Below are 21,468 nucleotides of genomic sequence, written 5' to 3'. Positions count from 1 at the left end.
AGGACAATCAGTCAAGAACCAATATGAGAATAGCTCCTGCAAAGGGTTAAAAGTGCTTTTGGCATGGATATTCATGCTTACCCTCGGCGCTTGCGCACTGGGACGTAATTTTTCCCTACCATCACATTGCGCAGGCGCGTCTCGGCTCCCAGACGCATGCGCAGGTTCCCGGCGTGCTGCTAAGTTCAGCCTTGAGATTTTCACTAGAGTGTCCTTTTGGGCATGCGCAGATGGAGAAAAGTGAGACACGCCCCCCGACGTCATCGCTCATGCGACAGGAAGTCAGAGGGTAGGGAAATCTCACGAGGTAGGGCAGTATAACGCGTCACCGGCTAGGAGTGTGTGATCCTCGATGCTGGCTGTCGGGGTGCATCATGTCGACCACCGGGGGGACCGGGGAGGAGCTGCCAGGTCAGTCTGTGTAGTATATTATATATGTATATTGTTACAGCCATGCACAGGTGTAACTTTCTATGCAGTTGCGCTGAAAATGGTTGCGACGTTTTTCTAGATCTGTGCTGAGTACAGCACATCGGGCATCATGGCTTGTGAATGACAGGATGCTGTAGTAGGTGTTTCTGTAAACCGCAGCATCGGCTCTGCTACATCAATCTACTCAGCCCTTTATAGAAGTATGTTACACATATACATGACATATTGAGCTCTGCTACATCTGCAGAATGTATTGTTTTACATGGACAGCTATGGCTATATGGATATATCCCCCTACATGGGTGCATCATGTCTGTATTAGACCTCTAGAGTGCCCCTATATGCATCTCCTCTCTACAGATCTCATCATGTCTGTATTATACCTCTAGAGTGCCCCTATATGCATCTCCTCTCTACAGATCTCATCATGTCTGTATTATACCTCTAGAGTGCCCCTATATGCATCTCCTCTCTACAGATCTCATCATGTCTGTATTATACCTCTAGAGTTCCCCTATATGAATCTCCTCTCTACAGAGATTATCATGTCTGTATTATACCTCCAGAGTGCCCCTATATGCATCTCCTCTCTACAGAGCTTATCATGCCTGTATTAGACCTCTAGAGTGCCCTATATGCATCTCCTCTCTACAGAGCTTATCATGCCTGTATTAGACCTCTAGAGTGCCCTATATGCATCTCCTCTCTACAGAGCTTATCATGCCTGTATTAGACCTCTAGAGTGCCCTATATGCATCTCCTCTCTACAGAGCTTATCATGTCTGTATTAGACCTCTAGAGTGCCCCTATATGCATCTCCTCTCTACAGAGCTTATCATGCCTGTATTAGACCTCTAGAGTGCCCTATATGCATCTCCTCTCTACAGAGCTTATCATGTCTGTATTAGACCTCTAGAGTGCCCCTATATGCATCTCCTCTCTATAGAGCTCATCATGCCTGTATTAGACCTCTGGAGTGCCCCTATATGCATCTCCTCTCTATAGAGCTCATCATGCCTGTATTAGACCTCTAGAGTGCCCCTATATGCATCCCCTCTCTACAGAGATTATTATGTCTGTATTATACCTCTAGAGTGCCCCTATATGCATCTCCTCTCTACAGATCTTATCATGTCTGTATTATACCTCTACAGTGCCCTATATGCATCTCCTCTCTACAGATCTCATCATGTCTGTATTAGACCTCTACAGTGCCCTATATGCATCTCCTCTCTACAGAGATTATCATGTCTGTATTATACCTCTAGAGTGCCCCTATATGCATCTCCTCTCTACAGAGCTTATCATGCCTGTATTAGACCTCTAGAGTGCCCTATATGCCTCTCCTCTCTACAGAGCTTATCATGCCTGTATTAGACCTCTAGAGTGCCCTATATGCATCTCCTCTCTACAGAGCTTATCATGTCTGTATTATACCTCTAGAGTTCCCCTATATGCATCTCCTCTCTATAGAGCTCATCATGTCTGTATTAGACCTCTGGAGTGCCCCTATATGCATCCCCTCTCTACAGAGATTATTATGTCTGTATTATACCTCTAGAGTGCCCCTATATGCATCTCCTCTCTACAGATCTTATCATGTCTGTATTATACCTCTACAGTGCCCTATATGCATCTCCTCTCTACAGAGATTATCATGTCTGTATTATACCTCTAGAGTGCCCCTATATGCATCTCCTCTCTATAGAGCTCATCATGCCTGTATTATACCTCTAGAGTTCCCCTATATGCATCTCCTCTCTATAGAGCTCATCATGTCTGTATTAGACCTCTGGAGTGCCCCTATATGCATCTCTTCTCTATAGAGCTCATCATGCCTGTATTAGACCTCTAGAGTTCCCCTATATGCATATCCTCTCTACAGATCTCATCATGTCTGTATTAGACCTCTACAGTGCCTTGCAAAAGTATTCACCCCCTTGACTTTTTTCATATTTTGGTGCCTCACAATTTGGAATTAACATGGATTGTTTGAGGATTTGCATCATGTAATTTACAGAACATGCCCACAACTCTGAAGATTTTTTTATTTATTTATTGTGAAGCAAACGACAAATGGGAAAATAACTGAAAAAGTCAATGTGCATAACTATTCACCCCCCTAAAGCCAATACTTTGTAGAGCCACCTTTTGCGGCAATCACAACTCCAAGTCGCTTTGGATAAGTCTCTATGAGCTTCCCACATCTTACCACTGGGATTTTTGCCCACTCCTCCTTGCAGAACTGCTCCAGCTGCTTCAAGTTGGATGGTTTGCGCTTGTGAACAGCAATCTTTAAGTCTGACCACAGATTTTCTATTGGATTGAGATCTGGGCTTTGACTAGGCCATTCCAACACATTTACATGTTTCCCCTTAAACCACTCAAGTGTTGCTTTAGCCGTGTGTTTGGGGCCATTGTCCTGCTGGAAGGTGAACCTCCGTCCTAGCCTGAAATCACGCACAGAGTGATACAGGTTCTGCTCAAGAATATTCCTGTATTTAGCACCATCCATCTTTCCCTCAACTCTGACCAGTTTCCCAGTCCATCCCCCCAGCATGATGCTGCCACCGCCATGTCTCACTGTGGGGATGGTGTTCTTTGGGTGATGTGATGTGTTGGGTTTGTGCCAGACATAACGTTTTCTTTGATGGCTGAAAAGTTCAATTTTAGTCTCCTCAGACCAGAGCACCTTCCTCCATACATTTTGGGAGTCTCCCACATGCCTTTACACAAACTCACAACGTGCCTTATTGTTTTTAGCTGAAAGTAATGGCTTTCTTCTGGCCACTCTGCCATAAAGCCCAACTCTATGGCGCTTACGGCTTATTGTCGTCCTATGTACAGATACTCCAGTCTCTACTGTGGAACTCCGCAGGTCTCTGTGCTGCCTCTCTGATTAATGACCTCCTTGCCCAGCCCATGAGTTTTGGTGGGCAGCCGTCTCTTGGCAGGTTTGCTGTTGTGCCATGTTCTTTCCATTTCTATTGATAGATTTGATGGTGCTCCTGGGGATCATCAAAGATTTGGATATTTTTTTTATAACCTAACCCTGATTGGACTTCTCAACAACATTGTCCCTTACTTGTTTGGAGAGTTCCTTGGTCTTCATGGCAGTGTTTGGTTAGTGATGCCTCTTGCCTATGTGTTGCAGCCTCTGGGGCCTTTCAAAAAAGATGTGCATATGTAATGACAGATAATGTGACACTTAGGCCTCATGCACACGACCGTTGTGTGCATCCGTGGCCGTTGTGCCGTTTTCCGTTTTTTTTCACGGACCCATTGACTTTCAATGGGTCCGTGGAAAAATCGGAAAATGCACCGTTTGGCAGCCGCATCCGTGAGCCGTGTTTCCTGGCCGTGAAAAAAATATGACCTGTCCTATTTTTTTCACGGCCAACGGTTCACGGGCCCATTCAAGTCAATGGGTCCGTGAAAGAACACGGATGCACACAAGATTGGCATCCGTGTCCGTGATCCGTGGCCGTAGGTTTTAGTTTCATACAGACGGATCCGAAGATCCGTCTGCATAAAAGCTTTTTCTGATCTAAGTTTTCACTTCGTGAAAACTCATTTCCGACAGTATATTCTAACACAGAAGCGTTCCCATGGTGATGGGGACGCTTCTAGTTAGAATACACTGCAAACTTCGTACAAGACTGCCCCCTGCTGCCTGGCAGCACCCGATCTCTTACAGGGGGATATGATAGTACAATTAACCCCATCATATCCCCCTGTAAGAGATCAGGGCTGCCAGGCAGCAGGGGGCAGACCCCCCCCCCCCTCCCCAGTTTGAATATCATTGTGCGGCCCCCCCCCTCCCCTGTTGTTAACTCGTTGGTGGCCAGTGTGCGCACCCCCCTCCCTCCCTCCCTCTATTGTTTTAATACATTGGGGCCAGTGTGCGCGCCCCCCCCCCAACCCCCCCTCCCTCCCTCTATTGTTTTAATACATTGGGGCCAGTGTGCGCGCGCCCCCCCAACCCCCCCTCCCTCCCTCTATTGTTTTAATACATTGGGGCCAGTGTGCGCACCCCCCCAACCCCCAACCCCCCCTCCCTCCCTCTATTGTAATCATCATCGGTGGCAGCGGAGTAGAAGATTTTCATACTTACCTGCTTCTTGCTGCTGCGATGTCTGCGTCCGGCCGGGAGCTCCTCCTACTGGTAAGTGACAGGTCTGTGCGGCGCATTGCTGTCACTTACCAGTAGGAGGAGCTCCCGGCCGGACGCAGACATCGCAGCAGCAAGAAGCAGGTAAGTATGAAAATCTTCTACTCCGCTGCCACCGATGATGATTACAATAGAGGGAGGGAGGGGGGGGGTTGGGGGGGTGCGCACACTGGCCCCAATGTATTAAAACAATAGAGAGAGGGAGGGAGGGGGGGTTGGGGGGGCGCGCGCACACTGGCCCCAATGTATTAAAACAATAGAGGGAGGGAGGGGGGGGGGTTGTGGGGGCGCGCGCACACTGGCCCCAATGTATTAAAATAATAGAGGGGGGGTTGGGGGGCGCGCGCACACTGGCCCCAATGTATTAAAACAATAGAGGGAGGGAGGGGGGTGCGCACACTGGCCACCAACGAGTTAACAACAGGGGAGGGGGGGCCCACTGGCCACCAATGAGTTAAAAACAGGGGGGGGGTCTGCCCCCTGCTGCCTGGCAGCACCTGCCAGGCAGCAGGGGACAGTCATGTACACAGTTTTTTTGTATATTCTAACCTGAAGCGTCTCCATCACCATGGGAACGCCTCTGTGTTAGAATATACTGTCGGAAATGAGTTTCACGATGTAGCTCATATCCGACAGTATATTCTAACATAGAGGCGTTCCCATGGTGATGGGGACGCTACAAGTTAAAATATACCATCGGATTGGAGAAAACTCCAATCCGATGGTATAACAGAACTCCAGACTTTACATTGAAAGTCAATGGGGACGGATCCGTTTGAAATGGCACCATATTGTGTCAACTTCAAACGGATCCGTCCCTATTGACTTGCATTGTAATTCAGGACGGATCCGTTTGGCTCCGCACGGCCAGGCGGACGCCAAAACGACTTTTTTTTCATGTCCGTGGATCCTCCAAAAATCAAGGAAGACCCACGGACGAAAAAACGGTCACGGATCACGGACCCACGGACCCAGTTTTTGCGGGCCGTGAAAAAAAACTGTCGTGTGCATGAGGCCTTAGATTGCACATAGGTGGACATCATTTCACTAATTATGTGACTTCTGAAGGAAATTGGTTGCACCAGAGCTTTTTATGGTCTTCCTAACAAAAGGGGGTGAATACATACGCACAGGCCAATTTTCTGTTTTCCATTTCTAAACAATAGTTTTATTTATATATTTTTCTCATTTCACTTCACCAACTTAGACTATTGTGTTCTGATCCAGCCCATAAAATACTAATTAGCAAAACATTGAACTTAAGGCTGTAATGTAACAAAACATGAAAAAAGTCAAGGGGGTGAATTATTTTGCAAGGCACTGTATATGCATCTCCTCTCTACAGATCTCATCATGTCTGTATTTACTTATCCTGTCTAAAATGTAATCTGTGAAGATGTGCCAAATTTGTCACAGTGGCTCAAGCTTGCTGATAAATTTGGTTCATGGCTAGACACGTTTACACTGTAGGTTAAAGGGCATCTGTCAGCAGGTTTGTACCTATGACACTGGCTGACCTGTCACATGTGCACTTGGCAGCTGAAGACGTCTGTGTTGGTCCCATGTTCATATGTGTCCGCATTGCTGAGAAAAGTGATGTTTTAATATATGCAAATGAGCCTTAAAGGGATTGTCTGGGTTCAGAGCTGAACCTGGACATATCCCTATTTTCACCCACGCAGCCCCCCATGACTTGAGCATCGGAGCAGTTCATGCTCCGATGCTCTCTTTTGCCCTGCGCTAAATTGTGCAGAAGAAAGGCATTTTTTTGGGGAGATCCGGTGACGTACTGGGCTCTCCATAGGGCTGCCGGACAGAGGCTTCCGCCCAGCAGTGAGTCCGGTGACGTCACTGGCATTGATGGGTGGGCTTTAGCGCTGCCGTAGCCTGTAAAGTGGCTAGGGCAATGCTAAAGCCCGCCCATCAGAGCCGGCGACGTCCCTGAACGCACTGCTGGGCGGAAGCCTCCGCCCGGCAGTGTGTTTTTGTAATAAAAGAGCCCTTGCCATGTGCGATCCAGTGCAGGGCAAAGGAGAGCATCGGAGCATGAGATGCTCCGATGCCAACATCAGGGGGGCTGCCTGGGTAAAATATGGGTATGTCCGGGTTCAGCTCTGAACCCTGACAGCCCCTTTAAGGAGCAACAGGGGCGTTGCCATTACACCTAGAGGCTCTGCTCTCTCTGCATCTGCAGCACCCTCTGCACTTAGATTAACAGGACCAGGCATTGAAAACATCATCACTCCAGGCCCTGTCAAAGTGCAGAGGACACTGCAGTTGCAAAGAGAGCAGAGCCTGTAGGTGTAACGGTAACGCCCCCGTTGCTCCTAGAGGCTCATTTGCTTATATTGAAACATTTCAGTAATGCGGGCACATATGAACATGGGACCAACACAGATGTCTTCAGCTGCCAAGTGTAGATGTGACAGGTCAGCCCGTGTCATAGGTACAAATCTGCTGGCAGATGCCCTTTAAGGACCCTTTACACTGACAGATGAGGAAGCATTCCTTCCCGGCAATTGCCTGCTCGTCAGTGGAGGAGACAGTTGCTCTTACATGTAGTGATCTCCTCCACAGTATGGGGAGATGTAATCACTAATGCCTTCGCTCATCTCCATACAGAATCATTGTTTGGGGCAGCAGAGGCTGTTTAGACGGCAGAATCTGCCACCGGTAAATGATGATTAGGTGACCGCACCAATGATTCTATTACCTATAGAACAAGCATTTTGCTTTTTCATTGGATAATTGGCGGCACATCTTATCCGCGGCACCAGGTTGAGCTGGAGTCCCAGCAGGCGAACTAGGCGCAGGCGATCGTTCTTTGTGGTGCATTTGCTTCATGAATTCATAAAGGAGTCTGAAAAGTGATTTTATTCACCACATTTTGACTAATTACTTAAGAAGCACTTGGCGCAATTACATTAGTAATACCCCAGTCAGTATATGTAACTAGAGGCGCTGTTCAATGGCGGTTTGTTGGGGTGTCCGGTGATGTCGGTGACCGCTTGTGCAAAGATTCAGGGTTTTCAGCTACTGAATAATTGGTGTGTAAGTGCGAATAGAAAGTGTGAGTCACATGACCTACGGCATTTATTAAACCGTCATATTTATACAGTATTTCAGGATTAACCAGTTATGCTCTGCTCTAATCACGTTTCTGTGAGTTACATAAATCCCTGAGTCGTTCCTCACGTGGAAGTTCAGCAGGTGGCAGGTGACTACCACATGCGACAGGCAAATAAAGCGCTTGTCTAGGATTTTAATAAAGTTTCCGACGAGTAAAATAACCACCATTCCAGTCCTGCAGCGATGACTCCACGTGCCTCGTGTCACCCATGCCTCCAATCTCACGTTGATGCTTGCATGTATGCCATGTGACCGCTCATTTGACTGTGAGCTATTCCTCCTGACTGCCCCATATACAGTACAGACCAAAAGTTTGGACACCCCTTCTCATTCAAAGAGTTTTCTTTATTTTCATGACTATGAAAATTGTAGATTCACACTGAAGGCATCAAAACTATGAATTAACACATGTGGAATTATATACATAACAAAAAAGTGTGAAACAACTGAAAATATGTCATATTCTAGGTTCTTCAAAGTAGCCACCTTTTGCTTTGATTACTGCTTTGCACACTCTTGGCATTCTCTTGATGAGCTTCAAGAGGTAGTCACCTGAAATGGTCTTCCAACAGTCTTGAAGGAGTTCCCAGAGATGCTTAGCACTTGTTGGCCCTTTTGCCTTTACTCTGCGGTCCAGCTCACCCCAAACCATCTCGATTGGGTTCAGGTCCGGTGACTGTGGAGGCCAGGTCATCTGGCGCAGCACCCCATCACTCTCCTTCATGGTCAAATATCCCTTACACAGCCTGGAGGTGTGTTTGGGGTCATTGTCCTGTTGAAAAATAAATGATGGTCCAACTAAATGCAAACCGCATGGAATAGCATGCTGCTGCAAGATGCTGTGGTAGCCATGCTGGTTAAGTATGCCTTCAATTTTGAATAAATCCCCAACAGTGTCACCAGCAAAGCACCCCCACACCATCACACCTCCTCCTCCATGCTTCACGGTGGGAACCAGGCATGTAGAGTCCACCCGTTCACCTTTTCTGCGTCGCACAAAGACATGGTGGTTGGAACCAGAGATCTCAAATTTGGACTCATCAGACCAAAGCACAGATTTCCACTGGTCTAATGTCCATTCCTTGTGTTCTTTAGCCCAAACACGTCTCTTCTGCTTGTTGCCTGTCCTTAGCAGTGGTTTCCTAGCAGATATTCTACCATGAAGGCCTGATTCACACAGTCTTCTCTTAACATAGAAACATAGAAACATAGAATGTGTCGGCAGATAAGAACCATTTGGCCCATCTAGTCTGCCCAATATATCTGAATCCTATGAATAGCCCCGGCCCTATCTTATATGAAGGATGGCCTTATGCCTATCCCATGCATGCTTAAACTCCTTCACTGTATTTGCAGCTACCACTTCTGCAGGAAGGCTATTCCATGCATCCACTACCCTCTCAGTAAAGTAATACTTCCTTATATTACTTTTAAACCTTTGCCCCTCTAATTTAAAACTGTGTCCTCTTGTGGTAGTTTTTCTTCTTTTAAATATGCTCTCCTCCTTTACCGAGTTGATTCCCTTTATGTATTTAAAAGTTTCTATCATATCCCCTCGGTCTCTTCTTTCTTCCAAGCTATACATATTAAGGTCATGCCATTAACAGTTGTTCTAGAGATGTGTCTGCTGCTAGAACTCTGTGTGGCATTGACCTGGTCTCTAATCTGAGCTGCTGTTAACCTGCGATTTCTGAGGCTGGTGACTCAGATGAACTTATCCTCCGCAGCAGAGGTGACTCTTGGTCTTCCTTTCCTGGGGCGGTCCGCATGTGAGCCAGTTTCTTTGTAGCGCTTGATGGTTTCTGTGACTGCACTTGGGGACACTTTCAAAGTTTTCCCAATTTTTCGGACTGACTGACCTTCATTTCTTAAAGTAATGATGGCCACTCGTTTTTCTTTACTTAGCTGCTTTTTTCTTGCCATAATACAAATTCTAACAGTCTATTCAGTAGGACTATCAGCTGTGTATCCACCTGACTTCTCCACAACGCAACTGATGGTCCCAACCCCATTTATAAGGCAAGAAATCCCACTTATTAAACCTGACAGGGCACACCTGTGAAGTGAAGAGCATTTCAGGTGACTACCTCTTGAAGCTCATCAAGAGAATGCCAAGAGTGTGCAAAGCAGTAATCAAAGCAAAAGGTTGCTAGAAACATAGAATGTGTCGGCAGATAAGAACCATTTGGCCCATCTAGTCTGCCCAATATATCTGAATCCTATGAATAGTCCCTGGCCCTATCTTATATGAAGGATAGCCTTATGCCTATCCCATGCATGCTTAAACTCCTTCACTGTATTTGCAGCTACTACTTCTGCAGGAAGGCTATTCCATGCATCCACTACTCTCTCAGTAAAGTAATACTTCCTTATATTACTTTTAAACCTTTGCCCCTCTAATTTAAAACTGTGTCCTCTTGTGGTAGTTTTTCTTCTTTTAAATATGCTCTCCTCCTTTACCGAGTTGATTCCCTTTATGTATTTAAAAGTTTCTATCATATCCCCTCGGTCTCTTCTTTCTTCCAAGCTATACATATTAAGGTCTTTTAACCTTTCCTGGTAAGTTTTATCCTGCAATCCATGGACCAGTTTAGTAGCTCTTCTCTGAACTCTCTCTAGAGTATCTATATCCTTCTGGAGATATGGCCTCCAGTACTGCGCACAATACTCCAAGTGAGGTCTCACCAGTGATCTGTACAGCGGCATAAGCACTTCACTCTTTCTACTGCTTATACCTCTCCCTATACATCCAAGCATTCTGCTGGCATTTCGTGCTGCTTTATTACATTGTCTTCCCACCTTTACACCTTTAAGTCTTCTGAAATAATTACTCCTAAATCCCTTTCCTCAGATACTGAGGTCAGGACTGTGTCAAATATTCTATATTCTGCCCTTGGGTTTTTACGCCCCAGGTGCATTATCTTGCACTTATCCACATTAAATTTCAGTTGCCAGAGTTCTGACCATTCTTCTAGTTTTCCTAAATCCTTTTCCATTTGGCGTTTCCCTCCAGGAACATCAACCCTGTTACATATCTTTGTCATCAGCAAAAAGACAAACCTTACCATTGAGGCCTTTTGCAATATCACTTATGAAGATATTAAACAAAATTGGTCCCAGTACAGATCCCTGTGGAATCCCACTGGTAACATGACCTTGTTTTGAATGTTCTCCATTGACTACAACCCTCTGTTGTCTGTCACTCGGCCACTGCCTAATCCACTCAACAATATGGGAGTCCATGCTCAATGACTGCAGTTTATTGATAAGTCTTCTATGTGGGACAGTGTCAAATGCCTTACTAAAATCTAGATATGCGATGTCTACTGCACCTCCACCGTCTATTATTTTAGTCACCCAGTCAAAAAAATCTATAAGATTTGTTTGACATGATCTCCCTGAAGTAAACCCATGCTGTTTTTCATCTTGCAATCCATGGGATTTTAGATGTTCCACAATCCTATCCTTTAATAGGGTTTCCATTAATTTGCCTACTATTGATGTCAGACTCACTGGTCTATAGTTGCTCGATTCCTTATTACTACCTTTCTTGTGAATGGGCACGACATTTGCCAATTTCCAATCTTCCGGGACGACTCCTGTTACTAATGATTGGTTAAATAAATCTGTTAACGGTTTTGCCAGCTCACCACTAAGCTCTTTTAATAATTTTGGGTGTATCTCATCAGGCCCCTGTGACTTATTTGTCTTCACTTTAGAGACTGTAAGTATACCGCTCCCCCGCTCCCCACTACTGCTACTTTGAAGAACCTAGAATATGACATATTTTCAGTTGTTTCACACTTTTTTGTTATGTATATAATTCCACATGTGTTAGGCCTCTTTCACACTTGCGTTGTCCGGATCCGGCGTGTACTCCACTTGCCGGAATTACACGCCGGATCCGGAAGAACGCAATTGAACTAAAAGCATTTGAAGACGGATCCGTCTTCAAAATGCGTTCAGTGTTACTATGGCAGCCAGGACGCTATTAAAGTCCTGGTTGCCATAGTAGTGGGGAGCGGGGGAGCGGTATACTTACAGTCTGTGCGGCTCCCGGGGCGCTCCAGAATGACGTCAGAGCGCCCCATGCGCATGGATGACGTGCCATGCGATCACGTCATCCATGCGCGTGGGGCGCCCTGACGTCACTCTGGAGCGCCCCGGGAGCTGCACGGACGGTAAGTATACTGCTCCCCCGCTCCCCACTACACTTTACCATGGCTGCCAGGACTTTAGCGTCCCGGCAGCCATGGTAACCATTCAGAAAAAGCTAAACGTCGGATCCGGCAATGCGCCGAAACGACGTTTAGCTTAAGGCCGGATCCGGATCAATGCCTTTCAATGGGCATTCATTCCGGATCCGGCCTTGCGGCAAGTGTTCAGGATTTTTGGCCGGAGCAAAAAGCGCAGCATGCTGCGGTATTTTCTACGGCCAAAAAACGTTCCGTTCCTGAACTGAAGACATCCTGATGCATCCTGAACGCATTTCTCTCCATTCAGAATGCATTAGGATAAAACTGATCAGGATTCTTCCGGCATAGAGCCCCGACGACGGAACTCTATGCCGGAAGAAAAGAACGCAAGTGTGAAAGAGCCCTAAATTCATAGTTTTGATGCCTTCAGTGTGAATCTACAATTTTCATAGTCATGAAAATAAAGAAAACTCTTTGAATGAGAAGGTGTGTCCAAACTTTTGGTCTGTACTGTACATGAATGCTCAGTTCAGTCGAGCATGCATGTTTTCCCAGTGGGGAGAGGGGAATAAGCTGCTGCTGGACATCCCCGGAAGTGGCATCGGCAGTGTTCACATCTCTGGCAAACTGATCTGGCACAATTTCTGTCTGTTGGCTGGTTGAAAGACCATATCATTCAGCACTTTTTGTTCTGCCAAAACCCAGCATTTATGCTGAAAAGCGGGCGGATCACCACGTGACCTCATTAGAGACTGGCGCTGAACTATAAAATGCCAGAACCGGCGAAATCTGGCCCTTTGCTCTCTACTGGAATAGCCTGTGAATGCGGCCTTATCTCTCTTGAGATTAAAACTGGGTCGCCAAATATCTGTAAATTCCTGGACAGTCCTTAAAAAAATGATGGGCTTGAAATATAATAGAGGTTTTTTTATTTGGTGCGGCTGGCAATTCTGATTGTAATAATCATCACTTTATAGCTGGTAATGAGTTCATGTCAGTGTCTGACCTAGAGACATAGATTACCTATACAGGGCAGATTAATGGTCTTTGTTACCCATAGCAACCAATCACAGCACACCTTTCATTTATTATATTGCTCTTGAAAAATGAGAGCTGCGCTGTGATTGGTTGCTGAGGGCAACACAGACAGTTTTTCTTTTTGGTAGTTTCCTGAACCTGGTTTTCAAAGGCCTCTTTCACATAGGCGTTGCGGGTGATGTGCGTAAAAAGATGTGGCTGCTTTGTGGGGAAAAGGCGCGATTTATTTTTCCCTGCGAGTGCAAAGCGTTTTAATACGTCTTGCACGCGCGTGAGAAAAATCAGAATGTTTGGTACCCGAACCCGGACTTCTTCACAGAAGTTTGGGTTAGGTGTTCTGTAGATTTTATTATTTTCCCTTATAACATGGTTATAAGGGAAAATAATAGCATTCCTAATACAGAATGCTTAGTAAAATAGGGATGGAGGGGTTAAAAAATAAATTAAACTCGCCTCATCCACTTGTTCGCGCTGGTGAGGGACCATGTGATGAGCACAGTGATGTCACCAAAGGTCCCTTTCCTCCCAGGTCCTCAAAGAAGAAGAATGAAGACGAGCCGGGCAGTGCGAACAAGTGAATGAGGTGGGTTTAATTTTTTATTATTTTTTTAAACCCTCCATCCCTATTTTACTAAGCATTTTGTATTAGGAATGCTGTTATTTTCCCTTATAACCATGTTTATAAGGGAAAATAATAAAGATGGGGTCCCCATCCCAATCGACACCTAGAAACCATGCGTGAAAATCGCACCACATCCGCACTTGCTTGCGATTTTTCACGCAGCCCCATTCACCTCTGTGGGGCCTGCGTTGCGTGAAAGACAATATAGAGCATGCTGCGATTTTTCACACAACGCACAAGTGATGCGTGAAAATCACTGCTCATGTGCACAGCCCCATAGAAATGAATGGGTCCGGATTCAATGCGGGTAACGCATTGCACCCGCGCGGAATTCTCACTTGTGTGAAAGGGGCCTAAGTCCCCTTTCACACGAGCGAGTTTTCCACACGGGTACAATGCGTGGTGTGAACGCATAGTACCCGCACTGAATCCTGACCCATTCACTTCAATGGGTTTGTGTACATGAGCATTTAGTTTTTTCACTCATCAGTTCTGCGTTGCGTGAAACGCGCAGCATGTTCTATATTCAGCGTTTTTCACGCAGCCCTGGCCCCATAGAAGTGAATGGGTCTTCAGTGAAAAACGCATTGACCCCGGAAGCAAGTGCAGATGTAATGCGTTTTTCACTGATGGTTGCTAGGAGATGTTGTTTGTAAACCTTCAGTTTTTTTTTATCACTCGCGTGAAAACTGAAAGCAATCGCAGACAAAACTGACTGAACTTACTTGCAAAATAGTGCGAGTTTCACTGAACGCATCCGGAGCCAATTCGTCACGCTTGCGTGAAAGAGGCCTAAAAGTGGCTTGTAGAAATCCGGGTGCTTCCCACCAAAACAACTCCAGTCAGATGAATGGAACTAATTTTCTGCTCCATAAAAATGTTGGCTGCCTGCGACTTTTACATATGTTGTCCAGAAATGGGAAAAAATTTAGGTTGGCAACCCCGGAGAAAAGAGTTGAAATGTAACGTACTCCGTCCTTCTTTGATGATGATGATTTATAGTCTGGTGTACATGCAGTCTTACCCTTAGGGCCTCGATGCGCTTAGCTTTGCCCCTTACATCATCTTATCGATTGAAAATTGGGACACCCCCTTTCTCATCAGATAGTGCCCCCCCCCATCTAAATTAGTGGGTTGTGCCAAGTATGTAAGTTATCCAATCCACAGGATAGGGGGTAACTAATTGATTGGTGGGGGTCTGACTGCTGGGGTCCACACCGCTCCTTATACCAGGGGCCCCGTGGTCTCATCTTGGTGAAGTGGTAGGCGATCTCCGGCAGTTCTATAGAGAATAAATGGAGCCGCAGGGCCACGTAGGGACGGGAACATTGGACTCTACTTCTTGGGATCGTAGGGGTCCCAAAGGCCAGACCTCACAGATCACTTAGGTTTTCCCTATCATGTGGACAGGACAGGTGATAACTTTCATACTTGGCACAACCCCTTTAGTCTAATGTTTGGCCACATCCTAATGTTCTCCCACAGCACAACCCTCTCTGCTGTCCTGTTTGTTACAATGTGTCAGTGCAGGTACAATGTCTCAGGCGTTTAGCACTGTTTGTACAGACTTAGGGCTCTTTCACACTTGCATTCTTTTCTTCCGGCATAGAGTTCCGTCGTCGGGGCTCTATGCCGGAAGAATCCTGATCAGGATTATCCCCATGCATTCTGAATGAAGAGAAATCCGTTCAGGATGCATCAGGATGTCTTCAGTTCAGGACCGGAACGTTTTTTGGCCGGAGAAAATACCGCAGCATGCTGCACTTTTTGCTCCGGCCAAAAATCCTGAACACTTGCCGCAAGGCCGGATCCGGAATGAATGCCCATTGAAAGGCATTAATCCGGATCCGGCCTTAAGCTAAACGTCGTTTCGACGCATTGCCGGATCCGACGTTTAGCTTTTTCTGAATGGTTACCATGGCTGCCGGGACGCTAAAGTCCTGTTTGCCATGGTAAAGTGTAGTGGGGAGCGGGGGAGCAGTATACATACCTTCCGTGCGGCTCCCGGGGCGCTTCAGAGTGACGTCAGGGCGCCCCAAGCACATGGATCACGTGATCGCATGGATCACGTCATTCATGCGCCTGGGGCGCCCTGACGTCACTCTGGAGCGCCCCGGGAGCCGCATGGACGGTAAGTATACTGCTCCCCCGCTCCCCACTACTACTATGGCAACCAGGACTTTAATAGCGTCCTGGCTGCCATAGTAACACTGAACGCATTTTGAAGACGGATCAGTCTTCAAATGCTTTCAGTTCACTTGCGGTGTTACGGATCCGGCGGGCACTTCCGGCAAATGGAGTACACGACGGATCCGGACAACGCAAGTGTGAAAGAGCCCTTAATACAATTGTAAAAAAGCAACTTTGAGAAAGCGATTATCCGCTTCTAGATGTAAAAATTCCCGTTTACTGACAGCAAGCAGAGATGTTAAACTGGAAAGGTATTAAAACTAAGTATATTAGCATTACCAAAGTTTTCAAGAAGCCCTACCTCTTTCTTCCAACCCCCAGCCCAACAGATTGGCACAACTCATTAACACATAGAAACCAAGTCTCAATAAGAGCTGCTATTCTGGGTATTAGTGCATGTTGTAATTAGGTCGAACACAATCATAAGATCTGTCAACAGCACATAGCCTCCATGTTGACTGTTTGCATTTAGCAGCAATCTTTTTCCACTCTGCACAGGGTAAAAACTGACTGAAATTAAGGGTAGCTTCACATGTGACAGCAGTCTATTCCGGCGGAGGATCAGACTACCAGAGCTTACTGTATACAGCCTAGCCAGGTACTGCCTCACACCGCTAGAACCCCATTGACTATAATGGGATCCGCCGCCAAAGAAATGGCTGCAGATTCCTTTATAATGAGTGGTGATCTGGCAGTGGGCAGCAGTATCCAGCTATGCCAGATATGGTAAGGTTGGCCATGTACATTAGGTAGCTGTTCATTTTCAATGGGGCAGCAAAAGATGCGGACAGCACACTGTGTGCTGTCTGCATACGCACTTCCGTTCGACGACCCCACAAAAAAAAAATATATATATATATAGAACATGTCCTATTGTCCGCAGCCACGGACAAGAATAGGCATTTCTATCATGGTGCTGGCCATGTGTGGTCCACAAAAGGCACATGGCCGGAGTCCATGTTTTGCGGATCCGCAATTTGCGGACCGCAAAACAGTTGTGGGTGTGTGAATGGACCCTAATACAGCTGATCGGTGGGGGTGCCGGGTGTCGGGCCCCGCCGATCTGATATTGATGACCTATCCTGAGGATAGTAGTAATAGCAAAGGACCGGCACTCACTCTGGCTATCTTGCAAAATATTTCTTTATTGCCACATGTCTGTGACGCGTTTCGGCACAGTTTGTGCCGAAACGCGTCAGACATGTGGCCATAAAGAAATATTTTGCAAGATAGCCAGAGTGAGTGCCGGTCCTTTGCTATTACTACTATTATATGGGATGCCAATCCTAGGACACGTGCACCCCCACACTATATTCACAGTGCTGACTGATTCACATTTCACACTATTCTGAGGATAGGTCATCAAAGCCCGGAGAACCCCTTTAAGGGGTGTTTAGGTTTCCTGAGACTGATGACCAATCCTGAAGGTGCTCTGACTCTTGGCATCCCCATCGATCAGCCGTTTGAAGGGGCTGCAATGCTATTACAAGACCCGCGTTCTCTTCATTATTTACCTGCACACCGTCTACATTGTATTGGTGGTGCAGTATATTTACAGCTGTTTGTCCCATTAAAGTGAATGGGAGCGGAAGGTGTAATTACACTGCACCACCACTATAAGAGAGATGGCGGGCAGGTAATCCGTCAAGAGAACGCAGTTCATGCACCAGCGTTGCAGACCCCCACCAATCTGATATTGATGACCGGTCCTGAGAATAGGTCATCAGTATTATGAGACCGAAATACCCCTTTTACTCTCCTGACATCTTCCTTTGGAGGAGAGCCTGACGTTTGGCAGATTGGCATGTTGATGTTTAAAGGGGTTCTGCAGTTTGTTTAAACAGATGATCTATCCTCTGGATAGATCATCAGCATCTGATCGTCGGGAGTCCGACACCCGGGACCCCCGCCGATCAGCTGTTTGAGAAGACAGCTGTGCTCCAGGAGCACCACGGCCTTCTCACTGTTTACCGCCGGCCCAGTGACGTCACAACTAGTATCACTGGCTTGGGCGCGGCTAAGCTCTGTTCACTTGAATGGAGCTTAGCCGCGCCCAGGCCAGTTGATACTAGTCGTGACGTCACTGGGGCTGCGGTAAACGGTGATAAGGCCGTGGTGCTCCTGGAGCGCCACTGCCTTCTCAAACAATTGATCGGCGGGGTTCTCGGGTGTCGGACACCCGCCGATCAGATGCTGATGATTTATCCAGAGGATAGATCATCAGTTTAAACAAACTGCAGAACCCCTTTAAATGTGTTGATCAAAGGTGGAGTGTCACTTTAATACTACCTATTTGTACGCTCTCAGCTTCTGAGAAGTTCCCTGTTCTTTTTATTTTTTTATTTGTGCATCAAGAATTTCCAAATCCAACCCCATTTGAAGCTGTTGTATGACTGCGCTGTGCCTCTGGGAGTCATTTTAAATGGGTAAACCATTGACTCTAATGGTCAAAAATGCAGCTGTCTGCAGTTCTTCAATGCAAAGCTTCCACTCTGTGAGCTCATACAATTTTCCACTTTAACCCCCCCCTCATATATGCACAGCAAATGATGCAGTTTCTGGGAGGCACATTTTGACATCTCTCCTTGAACTTGGTAAAATAGTGACTGTCCCTTTTAAAGACAGCGCCACTTGTGTTTCTGTGCACTTGTGATGAAACAGTTAATATGTTTTGTGGCTATAAGCATGTAGTGTGTGCCAAATGTATAAGTAGCCGCGCCCAGTGGAGGGCATGAATCTCTTCTGTCCTCATTTTCCCCTAGATGGTATCTTTTCCCTTCTGCGCTGGGTACCTAAATCGCATGTTGAGCAGAGCGGCAGCGCCAAACTTTACACCAGAATTAACTGTTTCGCTCCTGATATGTTGGGTAGAATTCATACTCTTTATTAAAAATTGCCTGCATTGTAGTGACGTCTGTATGTCCCAGATCTGGTGACCGTCAGAGCTAATTGTCGCCGGTTATGTATGTGTTCTATGGACACATGGACGAGAAATACAGCCATCCGAATCAGGGCTTTCATTTCCTAGGTACACGAGGAATAGGTGTTTGGGTGACGACCACTATTTGCAGTGATGAGCATCCCTTGAATGGCATTGATAACTTATATACCTCCCATCACTGACTTTGTCTCTCCACTTGCAATGCATGTGTGTCAGTCTTTACTGTAGTACTGGAATTCTCTTCAGGATAATATGAGCCATAGGACCTATCCGAACATGGAGCTGTATCTTAGTCTTCACTGTAGTGCTAGAATTCTGTTCATGAACCAGGTATCTCCAGATAATTAGAGCTATAAGGACCCCAGACACATTAGTGTATTGTTGGCCAAACCCACTTGGGGTCATTTATTGAACTGGCTTTAATTGACCAAAGCAACCAATCAGATTCCACCTTTCATTTTCCAAAGGAGCTGTGAAAAATGAAAGGTGGAATCTGATTGGTTGCTATGGGCAACTCAGCCAGTTCTACTTTACACCAGTGTGATAAATGACCCCAAAGGGTGCCTTCACACGTGATGGAAAAATCCACCAGAAAATCTACCACATAAAGACTTCCTCCATGTATCGGGTTAAAAAGTGTCTGTCCCTGCCCTGTGTTCAGCTGCAAAACAAAATCTGCACAGAAATCTCTCATCAAAATTCACAAATGAATCGAGGTGTAAAATTCCACACCCAAAATGTGCACCATTGTAAAAACCCGCATCAGCGGATTTTCTGGCGGATTTTTCTGCACGTGCGAAGTAACCTAATGTGTATGGGCAGCTCCCGACTCATTATGTGTCGGGGGGGGGAAAGAAGTATCGGGCGAACTGCATCTTTTGTGCCTAATCATTTTGTTCTCCCAGGAGATAAGCGGACGCCAGAGGGGTCTTCTCTCCCCGCTGATAACACAAGTTGTCTGGGCTTTTTCTGTTGATGACCTATCTGATCTGATATTGATGACCTATCTTGAGGATAGGTAATCGATAGAAAAAGCCTGGACAACTTGCAACCGAGAAAACACCAAAGTTGTGCCTATGAGCTGTGGAGTTGTAGAATGTAACTGCACAGATCAGCACAGAGTATTTCAGGAGGAATATGCTCCTAGGCTGAGATTAATATAGTGGAGGGAGCTGGGTCCCCAGCAGCTTGAATATTTTGGAAGAAGACTGTGCTCGTATTGTTATGTAGTAGAAGGAGCAGAATCCTGCAGCAGTACAGAGTATTTCAGGAGAGGACTGTGCCGATCTTGTATGAGGTCATAAGATGAGTTATGTAGTAGAAGGAATGGAGTCCACCAGCAGAACAGAGTATTTCAGGAGAGTTGGGTGATCTTGTGAGGGTTGGTATAGCGATATTCCTCACGGATCTCGTGAAGACCTCTGCTTGCTTTGCTGGCACAGGGCGCAGGCTGGATTCTCTGTGGCGGAAACAAAAAATTGGTGAGACTTGCCAGTTCTGCAGAAATATTAATGCGCGAGTGCCAGTGACTAACCCGTCGATCAGATCCTCTCCCAGTCTTTGGAATGGTTGTAGAAGTGCTGCGTGCTCGCTCACATTGTTACTTGACTCTCACTCTGTGATAATCAAATAGAGGAAGTGGCAGTGGGCATCTCCATAATGGCAGCGAACCTGTCACCAACCCTTAACAAGGTCATGCGATGCCCTGTACAATCATTCAGAGCACATTAAACTTCTATTGGGACATGGTGCAACTAAGGGTGTAGGTATGTACCATAGATGCAGCTGCTGTGGGACCCTTGGAGAGAAGGAGCTGAGCCTTTTCCCCATCCTTTTTGTGGTTAGTTAGCAGGACTTTGTCTCTGCTGAGGAAATACATTGTCAGAAAAGGACAGTTATACAAAGGATTGGCCCAAGGGTCGTGGAGACCATCTGTACTAGGTCGGAAACCCAACACCTTAAAGTGTAACTGTCATTTATTTTTATTTGCTAGTTTATTAGAGCTAGGCATGTATACCTGAGTTAGTCTGTCAATGATTGTCAAAAGATCTGTAATTACCTTATAATAACAGTTTTCATTAAAGGGAACCTGTCATCAACTTTATGCTGACCTCACTGAGGACAGCACAAATTAGTGACAGAAATGCTGATGTCAGTGGTGTGTCACTCATCAGCTAAAAGTAAGTGGTTGCTGAGAACCAGCATCATAATCATTGCAGCCCAGGCCTGGAAAAGAGTCAAATCTACCTGAGAAGAGTCCTGGTTATACATAATCTCCTGATCTCCTGCCCATCTGCTGATGACTGACAGTTCTCTCCTAGAGAAAACTAGGTAGAGGACTGTCAGTCATCAGCAGGTGGGCAGGAGAGCAGGAATTCATGAATAACCAGGACTCTTCTCAGGCAGCCATGACTCTTTTCCAGGCCCAGTCTGCAAAGATTGTGATGTTGGTTCTCGGCAACCACTTCGTTTTTAAACGACAGACCGCTGAAATCAACTCACCTGTGTCTACTTTATACTGCCGTTAGTATGGGCAGCATAAGGTTGATGATGGGTTCCCTTTAATGTCCTCTGTCCCTTTCCACTGCTCCCATAAGGACAGTTGCTATGGCTTGTCTGTCTCTGGCTTAAAAGACAGGAAGACGGAGGGGCAGTCCTTCACACTTCATGCCTGCATTAGGCTTCAGAGTGAGGAGGCGTGTCTCTCAGTAATCCAATCTGATTGGCTGGCAGGGAGCTGCTGGCTACA

General features: G+C 46.2%; 1 protein-coding gene across 2 annotated transcripts in view; it reads left to right on the top strand.

Annotated features, from left to right (window-relative positions):
* The first annotated feature begins 293 nt into the window (after positions 1–293).
* The window catches only part of ARNTL2 (aryl hydrocarbon receptor nuclear translocator like 2), an 86,335-nt gene continuing 65,160 nt past the window's right edge, over positions 294–21,468 (top strand). For both annotated transcript variants that reach the window (XM_044281446.1, XM_044281445.1), the window contains exon 1: positions 294–411. In XM_044281446.1, the coding sequence (XP_044137381.1) occupies positions 375–411 (37 nt within the window). In that variant the 5' untranslated portion in view covers positions 294–374. The remainder of the gene's footprint in view (positions 412–21,468) is intronic.

The sequence above is a fragment of the Bufo gargarizans genome, chromosome 2, assembly GCF_014858855.1.
Source record: "Bufo gargarizans isolate SCDJY-AF-19 chromosome 2, ASM1485885v1, whole genome shotgun sequence".
NCBI classification, from domain to species: Eukaryota; Metazoa; Chordata; class Amphibia; order Anura; family Bufonidae; genus Bufo; species Bufo gargarizans.
The sequence above is the reverse complement of the archived record's forward strand: the minus strand, read 5'-3'. Positions and strand labels throughout refer to the sequence as shown.